Source organism: Pteronotus mesoamericanus, unplaced genomic scaffold (genome assembly GCF_021234165.1).
Source record: "Pteronotus mesoamericanus isolate MK-2021 breed Mesoamerican mustached bat unplaced genomic scaffold, CSHL_Meso_final scaffold_137, whole genome shotgun sequence".
NCBI lineage: Eukaryota > Metazoa > Chordata > Mammalia > Chiroptera > Mormoopidae > Pteronotus > Pteronotus mesoamericanus.
In genome coordinates this window covers 5603611-5616601 of record NW_026555306.1, presented here as the reverse complement: position 1 = coordinate 5616601, position 12991 = coordinate 5603611, and the positions used below count along the sequence as shown (strand labels likewise).

Genomic DNA, 12991 nt, shown 5'->3' with positions numbered 1-12991 from the left:
CCGGAAAAGTTGAAATGATGCGAACACAGTTAATTCTGGCCCAAATTCTTGTTATATGTGGAGGTGGATAAGAGCCATATATTTTAGGAGGGGAAACTGAGGCAGACCACAGAAGGAACAATCCAGAGGGAGGACACCGGGCCCAGGACTTCTTCTGGAGGCTCAGAAATAACCAGTATTCCAGGATGTCTCACAGCACAAAAGGGACCTGACTACATTAGCTAGTAGCAGCCAGGATGGGGACACTCAGGCCGTGGCCGAGAATGCTTTTATATCCTAGGAGTCAGCCTCCTTGGGCAGGCCGGGAGTGGGCAGGAGGGCCCCGCCATCGTCCCCACGGAGAGAGATCCAAGGCACTGGATAGAGAAAGGGGGAAGCCATCAGAATCTGAGACCCTCTGGGTCCCTGCCCCTCCCCCACACACGTGTGTGTCTGAGTCTCTCTGCTACTCCATGGGTTTCTGTCCCCGAGTCTCTCTCTCTCCCCCTTCCCATTCTCTGTCCCCACCTCTCTCTGTCCTGCTCTGTCTAGATGTCTGCCCCCCCCCCCCGGCCGCATTTTTGGGGTCTCTGAGCCTCCTCCCCCTCCCTGCCCCACACCTGGCAGCCCTTTGTTCATCCTCCTCCACAGCAGAGCTCCTCCTGCAGCCACTGCCGTGAGCAGTAAGAGGCCGATGACGATTCCAACCACTGGCATCGAGGACTTGCCTGCTGATTCTGCAGCCAGAGATATGCTGTCAGATGTTGAGTGAGTGGACCCCCTGCCCTGTCTGAGCCAGGACAGGGGGCTGGGAGTGCTCAGTCCTCTCAATTTCAGGGTTCCCAACACTAAGTTTTGGGGGTGGGGGTGGGCAGACGAAAGGCCAGTCAGCTGACCTTCTTGGTCTGGGTAGAGTGTTCCCAGGTTGGATGAAAGAACCAGCCATAGCAAGAGCAGTCCCAGTCGTACTGGCCAAGGGACCTGCAGCAGCAGCAGCAGGGAGGTGGCGTTAGAACTCGGAGAGCAGGGGAGGGCACAGAGCAGCAGGTCAGACTCCAAGCAGTAAATGGCCGTTCTTGGTGAGGACTGGCAGCAGCAGAGAGCAATGGTCAGGCTCCACGAAGATTAGCAGCAGCGGGACAGAAGGTGGGTAGACTTAGCAAGGACTGTCCATAGCGGTTAACAGGGGGGCCAGAGTCAACAAGGCCAGAAGCAGCAACAGCATGGAAGGCCAGGGAGGACAAGCAACCCAGACAGAAGGCTGTCAGGCTCTTGGAGGCCTCGCAGTAGTGGGGCACAGGGCAGCCGGACTCCAAGAGGACTGGAGCGCAGTCAGACTCAGAAAGGACTGCGACAGAAAGCCCACAAACAAGGGTTACCAGTGCCCGGGGGGCCTCACCCAGGTCCACAGTGAGGGGCTGTGGCAGCCCCGCATGATGTACCACGCAGCGGTAGTGGTGCTCGTCGCCGCTTTTGACCGTTAGCGACGACCAGGCGTGGAAGGAGCCGTCGCCGTTGGGGCCGAGCTCGCTCTCACCGGTGCCAACGGCCAGCCCGTTCCTGAGGAAGCGCAGCTGCAGCTCGGGCGGGTAGAAGGAGAAGGCACTGCAGGTGAGCACAGAGAAGCCGGGGCTGCCTGGTCGGGCCTTCAGGCGCATGGAGGGTGGCTCTGCAGACAAACAGGCAACAGGCTAAGCCCCCAGGACCAGGGCCACAGAGAGGCCTCCAATCCTTCCACTCTACCCAGCAGGCCCTGCTGCGTGCCCTGCGCTGTCCTGCGCCTGGGGAATATAATGGTAAAAGGCGCAAGACCTTCCCGGGGCACAGGGACACAACCTATGCACCACCAGGGTGTCCAGCCCTCATCCATTCCTTCCTGCAACCAACACGTACTGAGCATCTGTCATGCCAGGGACTCTTCCACGCACTGAGGACACAGCCGTGAACAAGACAGACAAAAGTCCCTGTCCTCACGGAGCTCATACTCCAATGAGGAGAGAGACAAATATTCGTGTGCAAATGAAAGGGAAACAGAGTCTGCCCTGACGGGTGTGGCTCAGCCGGCTGGGCATCATCCCAGTGAAGGGAAGGGCCTCCAGTTCTATTTCGGATCAGGGCACAGGCCTGGGTTGTGGGTTCGGTCCCCCGTCAGGGTGCATACAACAGGCGACCAATCCAACCCGTCGGCGTTTCTCTCCCTTTCTCTCCCTTCCCCTCTCTCTAGAAACAAATAAATAAAATTAAAAAAAAAAAAAAAGGGGGAAACAGGCTCCAAAAGTGTAATGATGAGGGAAAATAAAACAGACACTGCCCTCATTGAAAAGATAGTAATAGGATATTATGAAACATTTCATGACAGAATATTTGAAATCGGAATGAACTGGACAAATCCCGATGAGATACAACCAACACAAGAAATTAAAAACTTGAGTAGTGCTACATATGTTTTAAAAATATCCATAATTTGAAACTTTTCAACAAATAAAATGCCAGGCTCAGATAACATCATTGGTGAATTCTTCAAAAGAACTAAGAAAGATAGAATAGCACTCTTGCCCTGGCTTGTGTGGCTCAGTTGGCTGGGTGTAGTCCCGAAAAGCAAAGGTCGCTGGTTTGATTCCTGGTCAGGGCACGTGCCTGTGTCATGGCCTGGTCCCTGGTTGGGGCACGTCCAAGAGGCAGCCAATCCATGTTTCTCTTACACATCGATGTTTCTCTCCTTCTCTCCCCCTCTCCCTTCCCCTCTCTCTAAGAAAAAGTAAATAAAATCTTTTAAAATATTTTTTAAAAAGAAATACTACTACTCTTACACAAATTCTTCCAGGGAATTGAAATAAGAGGAAACCATTCTCAGAACCTTAGGGAAAAAAAAGTTGTTTATTTATTTTCTAAAATAATTTTTTTATTTGGTTTGAAGGCCAGCGTTCAATCCACTGAGCCACACCAGCCAGGGTTGTTTAACTTTTAAAAATTAGTTAATATAATTCACCATGTTAGAATAAAAAGGAAAAAGTAAAGGGTCATTTTATAAAACCCAGCACTATTCAAAACAAAAACATTTAAAAACAAAAAAAACAACCAGAACTGCCAGAAAATTGAACTGTATGGAAGCCCAACAACCAAGGAGTTAAAGGAGAAACTCATCCAGACCACTGGGAGGGGTGGAGACGTGCAGCTGGGGCAGAGAGGAAGCAAGGCAAGGTGGAGGCTTGCGGACCAGGCTGTCCCACATTTGCATGTGGATAAACCAGGAGGAACAGCTGGGGAGGGAGACAGACCAGCAATCCAGGGTTCCAATGTAGGAAAAGAAAGCCTCAAAACCTCTGGCTGTAAAATTCTGTGGGGGATGCGGTGGCGAGAGAAAGTCCCAGCCCCATAAGAGAGTTCATTAGAGGGGCCCACAGGGTCCTAGAACACACAAAAACCCACCCACCTGGGAGTCAGCACCAGAGGGCCGAATCTGCTTGTGGGTAGTGGGGAAGTGACTGAAATCAGGGAGAGAGCTGAGCAAGTGGCATAGTTCCCTTTCTGACCCCTCCCCCACATACAGCATCACAAGGCTTTGAAGTGGGTTGCCTCGCTCTGGTGAATACCTAAGGCTCTGCCCCTTAAAATGTAACAGGCACGCAGAGACAAAGAAATATGGCCCTAATGAAAGAACAGATCAAAGCTCTAGAAAAAAAATACAACTAAGGGATGAAAAGATAGCAAACCTATCCGATGCACAGTTCAAAATACTGATAATAAGGATGCTCACAGAAATGGCTGAGTATGGTCACAAAATAGAGGAAGAAGTGAAGGCTATGCAAAGTGAAATAAAGAAAAATATACAGGGAACCAACAAGGAAGGGAAGGAAGCCGGAACGCAAATCAACGATTTGGAGTAGAAGGAAGAAATAAACATTCAAAACAGAATGAAGAAACAAGAACTCATAATAATGAGGAGAGGCTGAGGAATGTCTGAGACAACTTTGAATGTTCCAACATCTGAATCATAGGGGTATCAGAAGTAGAAAAGGAAGAGCAAGAAATTGAAAACTTATTTGAACAAATAATGAAGGAGAGCTTCCCCAATATGGCGAAGGAAATAGACTTCCAGGAGATCCAGGAAGCTCAGAGTCCCACAGAAGTTGGATCCAAGGAAGCACACACCAAGGCACGTCGTAATTACATTACCCAAAATTAAAGATAAAGAGAGAATCTTAAAAGCAGCAAGAGAAAAGGAGACCTACAAAGGAGTTCCCATAAGACTATCAACTGATTTCTCAAAAGAAACCTTGCAGGCAAGAAGGGGCTGGGAAGGAGTATTCAAAGTCATGAAAGGCAAGGACCTGCATCCAAGGTTACTCTACCCAGCAAAGCTATCATTTAGAGTGGAGGGGCAGATAAAGTGCTTCCCAGATAAGCTCAAATTAAAGGAGTTCATCATCACTAAGCCCTTATTATATGAAATATTAAAGGGACTTATCTAAGAAAAAAAGATCGAAACTATGGACAGTAAAATGACAACAAACTCAGAGCTATCAACAACTGAACCTAAAAACAAAAACAAATCAAGCAAACAACTAGAACCAGAACAGAATCACAGAAATGGAGATCCCATGGAGGGTTATCAGTGGGGAGGGGGAGCCAGGAGAAGGGAGAAAAGGTACAGGGAATAAGAAGCGTAAATGGTAGGTATAAAATAGATGGGGAGGTTAAGAAGAGTATAGGAAATGGAGAAACTGAAGAACTTATATGTATGACTCATGGACATGAACTAAATGGAGGGAATGCTGGTGGGAGGAGGGGTGCAGGGCGGAGGGGAATAAAGGGGAGGAAAAAAACGGGACAACAGTAATAGCATAATCAATAAAATGTACTTAAAAAAATTGCCCTGGCTGGTGTGGCTCAGTGGATTGAGCACCGGCCTGTGAACCAAAGGGTCACCAGATCCATTCCCAGTCAGGGCACAGGCCTGGGTTGCAGGCCAGTGGCCGGTTGCGGGTACATCCAGAGGCAACCACACATTGATGTTTCTCTCCCTTTCCCTCTGTCTAAAAAAAATAATATCTTTTTTAAAATAAAAAATAAATAAGCAAAAACAACAAAAACTCCTAGTAAACTATGAGTTGAAGAGAACTTCCTTAATTTGACAATGGGCATCAACAAAAAAAACTATGGGGAAGGGGAAGGGAGATAATGGGGAAAAGAAGGGAAAGGGTCATCAAGGAACATGCATAAAGGACCCGAGGACAGAGACAACGGGGTGGGGGAGGGTTCAATGCGGGAGGTGGAGGTGGGCAGGGCAGGGGAGAGTAATGGGCGGGAATGGGAAAATTGTAATTGCAGAACAATAAAAAAATGAAAAACTATATAAATGCTTTGGGCAATTTGAAACAGAAAAAACAACTATAATTAACATAATACTTGATAAACTGCTGATGCTTTCTCTGTGAATTTGAGAATACAAGATGTTCATTATCACCATTCTATTTAACATGGTACTGGGGATTCTGGCCGGTGCAATACGATAAGAAAAATAAGTAAAAGGTATTGCTCTGATCCAGGTGGCTCAGTTGGTTGGGCACCGTCCCGCAAAGTGAAAGGTCGCCACTTTGATTTCCAGCCAGGACACATGCCTGGGTTGCAGGTTTGGTCCCTGGACAGGGCGTGTAAAAGAGGCGAGCAACCAATGTTTCTCTCTCACATTGCTGTTTTTCTTCTTCTCTTCCCCTCTCCCTGCCCCTCTCTAAAAATAAATAAATAAAACCTTTTAAAAACAAACAAATAAGTAAAAATGGGCAGAAGACCCAAACAGCCACTCCACAAGAGTGGACACCCCACTGGCAAATAAGGTGAAAAAGTACTCAATGTGGCAAGTCATCAAATCATTTATCTGATAGTGAAAACTGAATTCACAATAAAATGCTACTACACGCCCACTACAATTGTTAACATGAAAGACAGTATCAAATTCTGGCAAACCTGTGGCACAACTAGAATTCACATACACACCTGGTGAGAGTATGAAACTGGTTCAACCACTTTGAGAAAATATATAGCATTACCTACTAAACCTAATCCAATAAGCAGGCTATTGCTCCACCATTCCACTCAAGGGCATTAAGTCAAAATAAATGAAGATAAAGATTCATCAAAACATATACAAGAATGCTCATAGAAACTTTACTCCTAAGAGCCCCAATCTGGGGAAAAAAAATTAATTGATAAACTGTGGTATGAGCCATGCAACGGAAGGGAATAGTACTCCCCAATAAAAAGAAAAAAGAAAAAAAAAAAGAACTATTGATACACACAACAACAGTTTCATAACACAAGCTTGAGGGAAAGAAGCCAGACACAGACAGGCACATACTCATAGTCACGCGAGGCTGAAAGTCAGGCAACACTATCATGACAGAGTCAGGCTAGTTGCTACATTTAAGGCATATGGAATGGGAGCGGACACAGGAAGTCTCCTGGGTCTAGAAATGTTCTAGATCTTCATCTGGAGGGCAGGTATGTGGGCACATATAAAAATTAATTGAGCCCTGGCTGGTGTGGCTCAGTGGATTGAATGCCAGCATGGGGACCAAAATGTTGTCAGTTCGATTCCCAGTCAGGGCACATGCCTGGGTCACGGGCCAGGTCCCCAGGTGGAGGTGTGCGAGGAGCAACTGATCAGTGTACCTCTCACACATCTATGTTTCTCTCCCTTTTTCTCTCCCTCCCTTCCCCCCTCTCTCTAAAAATACAGAAATAAAATCTTTAAAATAAAAATTAATCAAGCCATGCAGGTTAGGTAGGTAAGTCACAGCTCAATAAAAAAGAAAAAGAATAAAGATATTATAATGATTGAACGGACACCGCAGTGGCGTGAGAGGCCGTCATGGCAGTGGGATGGGACACGCTTTAGCCAGGGTGGTCGGGAGGGGCGGGCCTCGCTGAAGAGCTGACGTCCGAGAGCAAACCTAAAGCATGAGGAGGACCCCGTCATGGCAGGATCCCCAGGAAGAAAATCGTAAGCAGAGAGGACAGCAGGTGCAAAGGTCCCGAGGAGAGAAAGAATCGCACGTGTTGGAGGACAAGGAGAAGGCTAGTGGGGCAGGGGATGCTGTGACCTCACAGTGACAGAAACCAGCCAGATGACATGGGGCTTAAGGGCCACAGGCTAGAGTCTGAATTTTAGTCTAAGACTAATGGGAAGCTAAGTGGATGGTTTTTTGTTTGCTTGTTTGTTTTCAACTAAATCAGTGTCCTTTTTTTTTTTAAATTTACTTTTTCAGAGAGAAGGGAAGGGAAGGAAGAAGAGAGGGAGAGAAACATCGATGCAAGAGAGGAACAGCAATGGGTTCCCTCTCGTACATGGCCGACTAGGGACTGAACACACACCCTAAGCTTGTGCTCTGACCGGGTATTGTACCCGAGACCTTTCGGTTTATGGGATGATGCTCCGACCCACCGAGCTACCCAGCCAGGGCTTATTTGGAGGGTTTTAAGCGGTGGCAGGAAGGGAGCTCCCTCTGAGGGCCAGATAGAGGATGGTGTGTGTGGAGGGCGGAGACAGACGCCGGGGTAGCCAGGTGGGGGGAACCCTGAGGAACGAAGACTCTAATTCCAGCCCTTGGCGGCTCCCCAGATGTATTTCATTACAGCTCAGAGGGACATGTGCTAGAATGGAGGTCATACAAGGCATCATGGGAGCCCGAAAGAGGCAAGTGAAAGCCTCATGGGCCAGAGGAATGTCCCCGGGTGTGACACCAGTGGAACGGAAAGCACAACGGCAGAGGTGAAGAACGGGAGGGCTGGTGTGAGCTCCAGGAGCTCCAGGCCATTCCACACGGTGGAAGGTGGCAGATGGAGAAATGCGCGGCTCAGGAGAGGGACAGAGGCGCGGGCACGAAGGGCCCTCAGTGCCCGTCTGAGGGACTTGAGCTGGGTCCTGAAGGCTCTGCCAGCCACAGGAGGGCCATGTGCAGGAAAGGGGCAGGGTCGCCTCTGGGGGCCAGAAAGACCCTCTGGGATGAGGGGCGGATGGGCGGCTGCGGGGAGACTGGTGGCCGGGAGGCCGGGAAGGAGGCTGTGGGAAGAAGATGAGGCGCCAGGTGGGGCTGAGGGGCCGGGGCGGGCGGTCCCTGGGGATCCGAGGCTCTCCCGGGGCCTGCTCACCCTTCCACTCCAGGTTCCCGCGGCCCCTCTCCAGGTGGTCCAGCAGCCGCTGCGGGCAGGAGTGCAGCAGGAACGTCTTCTCGTTGTTCACAACCTCCGGGTGCTTCATCCACTGGGCAGTGATGGGCTCGACCTCCGGCCAGTCTCCGTTCCAGGCGCCCGCCTTGGGGTCGAACGTCATGAAGTCCTCGCCATTCAGGGCGAACTTGGCCACGGGCACTGAGATATTGTCAGGGCCCAGCTCACAGCCCAGGAGGCCCTGCAAGGTGTAGGGGTCTGGGGTACCCACACAGAGGTGAGCAGGAGGCGGCCCGGCTGGTCCCAGCATCCAGGATTCAAGACCCCCAGCCCCTCCTCCCTCAGACCGGGGAGTCCCAGTCTCACTTTTTGTCCCCAAAGCTGTGACAGCTTCGAGGAAGAGCTTCTCCTTGTTCCTCAGGTCTACCGTCTCTTTCTCCCAATACCAGGACACCTGGTTTTCCCAGATCCAAGCCCCGCAGGGCTCAGCCTCGGGCCGCAGGTTATTGTAGCTCAGGTACTGCTGCGGGCCCAGCCAGCCCGACACCCAGAAGGCAGGAGTCTCCGGGGCCGGGGAGGACACGGCGGTGAAGTGGTACAGCAGGGAGCGGTGGCTGTCTGCGGAGACAGGGGAGGGGGCAGGTGGGCGCGGGGCCCTGGGGCGGGAGCGGGACCCCACCCCGAGAGGGGAAAGGCTCGACCCTGAGAGCAGAGGGGGCAGACTCGGAGATGGGGAGACAGACCCCGAGAGGGGGGGACAGGGACCTGAAGCCGGGGAGCCAGAGGGTTCCCGGACACGCCGGGCCAAGGAGGAGACGGGGACGAACAAAGTGAAATGGGGAGGAGGAGGAAATGCCCGGCTCCAGGGGGGGATTCTGCTTCGTCCGCTCTTTTCCCGACCGCTGGCACCTCCCTCCGCCCCGGCAGCCCCGGCCGAGCGCCCCTCACCTGCGCGCAGGGTCCCGGGCAGAAGGAAGAGCAGGAAACAGAGCCCCCAGGGCTGAGGCCGGGGGACCCGCATCCTGAGAGGGAGACCTGGGGCGGGAGCGGGCGCGTGACTCTCCGGGACCCCCGCCCCGCCCCCTCCTCCCCCAGCTCCACGGGGCTCGGCCACCGCGCGGCGCCTACGGGTGCGGGTTCGGGGTTCCGTCCGGGACCGTCACAACAGAGCCCTACACTTCATTGAACTTTCACCTCTTAATTTGGTCCCTGTTTGGTTAATTAATTACAGAGCCTGGATAGGCTAAGATTTCATTCTCAGAGCTCAGCCCCGCCCCCTCCTCCGCCCTCGGGTCCGGGAGTCCGGCCCCCGGCCCCTCCTCCCTCGGACCCAGGAATCCGGGCCCCAACCCCTCCTCCCCGGGACCCAGGAGACCGGGGCCCCCGGCCCCTCCTCCCTCGGACCCAGGAATCCGGGCCCCAACCCCTCCTCCCCGGGACCCAAGAGTCCGGGGGTCCCCGGACCCTTCTTCCCCGGACCCAGGAGTCCGGGACCCCCGCCCTTCCTTCCCCGGAACCAGGAGTCCCGGCCCCCAGCCCCTTCCTCGGCCCCAAGAATCCGGCCCACTTCTCGCTTGGCCCCGCAAGCCCAGACCACAGCCGGTCCTCCCTCGATCTGGGCCCCAGCTCCGCTCACCGCAGCCACGATCCCTTCTCGCTTGCAGCCCCAGCTCGCTCCCGTGACTGGAGACCCCAGTTCCTCTCTCACATCCTGTCCGGAGACTGCTCCCCGACTCCCGGAATGTCCAACCCCGCCCCCCAGCTGCAGGGCACACCCCGGGCCGTGGGCCCAGACTCTCCAGAGTGTTTGTCTCTGCCTCTCCTGAAACTTTTGTCCTTTTGTTTTATGGTCCCCTGCTCTGTTGCTCTGGGTTTTTTTTCCACTTGGAGGGTATCAACCAGCCCGCAATCTCATGACCAAGTGGAGCGTGGACCCAACAGTATTGGAGTCCAAAATCTGGGGTCTCTATGGGCCCCCTCTTACCTCATTTACCCCCGCCCCCAGGGCCTTCACTAGCTCCTGCTACAAGGGGCTGTTTCCAGATACTTCTGTATTTCCTCCTTGGAACCCCTCCCCCCAAGTGTGACTTAAAGGGCCCTTGCACTTCTTTTTCTTAGACCAATATTTTTGTTTTGGAACAATGTTTTATTAGTAAAATTAAAACTTAGTATGAAAGCACCATAGATCAAAAGTTCTATTTACATTTGTTGATTCAAGGTCCAATTATGTCTCAAACACCGAATGGACACAGCACATGCAAAGCAAAATGGACAGACCCTTACATTCCTCCTCTGCCAGATGATGCCGCTAATGGGGGGAAAAAAAAAAAGGTGAGAGAAATGACACACGAAACCCGGCCAGCACCGGAACTGGAAGATACGATGACAAACCGAAAAGTCACCCATCGGCAAAAAGCCCCTTTTCATTCTAAAAGTGCTTCAAACCTGGACCCTAACTTACCATTTCTTCAAGAAAGCAAAAGCTGCAAAGAAGTGTAGATTAGTATTCCTATCAGTTTTGCCTGTGAAATGATCAAGAATTTATTTGAAATACCTTACGTGATGAACTGAAATAAGCTTTGGTCAATGACCATGATACTGATGTTTTATACTAGGAGTTCCCCCTGGCCAGGTATCTCAGCTGGTCAGAGCATCCAATTCGCCAAGGTTTTTGGTTCATCTCTGGTCAGGGCACATGCAGGAAACAACCAGTGAGCGCATGGATGGGTGAGGCAATGGATGAATGTTTCTCTCTCTCTCTCAAATCAATTAAAATTACATTAAATTTTAAAAAGCCCTGCCCTGGCTGGTGTGGCTCAGTGGATTGAGCGCTGGCCCACAAGCCTAAAGGTCATCGGTTTGATTCCCAGTCAGGGCACATGACCGGGTTGAGGTCAGGTTCCAGCTGGGGGAGTGCAAGGGGCGGCCGATCAACGTTTCTCACATAGTTTCTCTCCGTCTCTTTCTCCCTCCTTTTCCCTTTCTCTAAAAAATAAATACTAAATAAAAATCTTTAAAAAAACCCCAAAAACAAAAAACCCAGACCTGGCTGTGGCTCAGTGGATTGAGCGCCAGCCTGCGAACCAAAGGGTCACCGGTTTGATTCCCAGTCACGGTACATGCCTGGGTTTTGGGCCAGGCTCCCCAGTAGAGGGCGCTCCAGAGGCAACCACACACTGACGTTTCTCTCCCTCTCTCTCTCTCTCTTTTCCTCTCTAAAAATAAATAAAATATTTTTTAAAAAAGAAAAGACCTAAAGACTGGTGGGCAACACTAGATTTGACATTACTGTAGAAAAGACATTGCAAGGCTTCAGAAATAGACTGATTTGAACTCATGATGCAGGCAGTCCTTTTTTAAAAACAAATTTATTTATTTTTAGAGAGAGTGGAAGGGAGGGAGAAAGAGGGGGAGAGAAACATCCATGTGTGAGAGCACCATTGACCGGTTTCTTCTCCCACGCCCCCTACTGGGCATCTGGCCGGCAGCCCAGCCATGCGCCCTGACCAGAACTGAACCAGCGATCTTTCCGTGCGCAGGACGATGCCCCACTGAGTCACACCAGTCAGGGCAAATCTTTGGGTCTTTAATATCTTCTGCTACGACCTCAAAAACACAGAGTTTCGATATACATTACCGTACATTTTTATATAAGGGACATGAGCATCCTGGACTTCGGCATCCGCAGGGGACCCTAGAACCAAGCCCCCACGAACACCAAAGCATGGCGAGGTACTGCTACCGTGCACACAGGCCCCCTCCAGTCGCCCACCCCCAGCTCACACTCCTGCTGTGATGCTTCCATTCACTTGTTCAACTGTAAAATGCACAAAACACAATATTCACCCCTTAATGGAACTTCTCTGCACGTGGGGTCTCTGACTCTTTCGTGTATGTGGGATTCCCATACATATGCATGCATTAAATTTGGTTATTTCCTGTTACAAAAAAAACAACCTTACTATTTAATGACATTTACTGCATCCACAATATTGTGGACCACCACCGCTCTCTTGTTTCAGAACTTTCTCGTCACCCCCAAAAGGAAACCTTCTACATTCCGCAAGCAGTCTGGCTTCTCCCCAGCCCCTAGCAACCACTAATCTGCTTTCTGCCTCTGTGGATTTGCCTGTTCAGGATATTCCATATAAATAGGATCATACAATTGTAGCCTTTTCTGTTTGGCTTGGTTCATTCAGCATGACGTTTGCAAGGTTCATCCACGTTGTACATGGAATGGTCAGAAGACCATTCCTTTTTACAGCTGAATAATGATATTCCTCGGTATGGATCTATCACCTTTTGTTTATCCATTCCTCTGTTGATGGCTGTTTGGGCTGTTTCTACTCTTTGGCTCTTAAAACTAATGTTGCTATGAACATATGTATACATGGTGTTTGCTTTTTTTAACAGCTCTTTCCAGTTCCTTTGGGTGTATAGCCAGGAATGGAATTGCTAGGTCACATGATGTATTAGTCAGTGTTCTTTACAGAAACAGAACCAACAAGATGTGCATATATATATGTAGAAACAGACTTACTTCGAGGAATTGGCTCACATGACCGTGGAGGCGTGCTGAGTCTAAAATCTGATAGGAATGCTGGGCAGGCTGGGGACTCAGGAAAGGCTTGCAGCTGACAAGTCCAAAGGCAGGAGGGCTGGAGAACCAGGGAGAGCTGATTTAGCAAATGAAGGCCAAAGGTGTCTGCTGACCCTGGCCAGGTGGCTCAGTTGTTTAGAGTGTCCTCTCGATACACCAAAGTTGAAGGTTTGATATCTAGTCAGGGCATGATGTACAAGAATCAACCAATGAATCCATAAATAAGTGGAACAACAAATCAAT

The 12991-nt window shown here is 50.6% G+C and overlaps 1 protein-coding gene across 4 annotated transcripts; it reads right to left on the bottom strand.

The window, feature by feature from the left end:
- Positions 1–33: 33 nt before the first annotated feature.
- FCGRT (Fc gamma receptor and transporter) lies at positions 34–10207 on the bottom strand. Of its 4 annotated transcripts, none has more exons than XM_054588713.1 (8): positions 10133–10207; positions 9097–9183; positions 8515–8766; positions 8131–8406; positions 1379–1648; positions 876–960; positions 600–716; positions 34–356 (listed from the first exon to the last, which is right to left on the bottom strand). In XM_054588713.1, exons 2-8 carry the CDS (start codon positions 9167–9169, stop codon positions 284–286), a joined length of 1146 nt encoding a protein of 381 aa, XP_054444688.1. In that variant the 5' UTR covers positions 9170–9183; positions 10133–10207; the 3' UTR covers positions 34–283. The 4 variants fall into 4 exon arrangements, with proteins under 4 accessions (XP_054444688.1, XP_054444687.1, XP_054444689.1 ...); XM_054588712.1 differs by lacking the exon at positions 10133–10207 and adding an exon at positions 9785–9905; XM_054588714.1 differs by lacking the exon at positions 10133–10207 and adding an exon at positions 9277–9295.
- Between the last annotated feature and the right edge of the window lie 2784 nt (positions 10208–12991).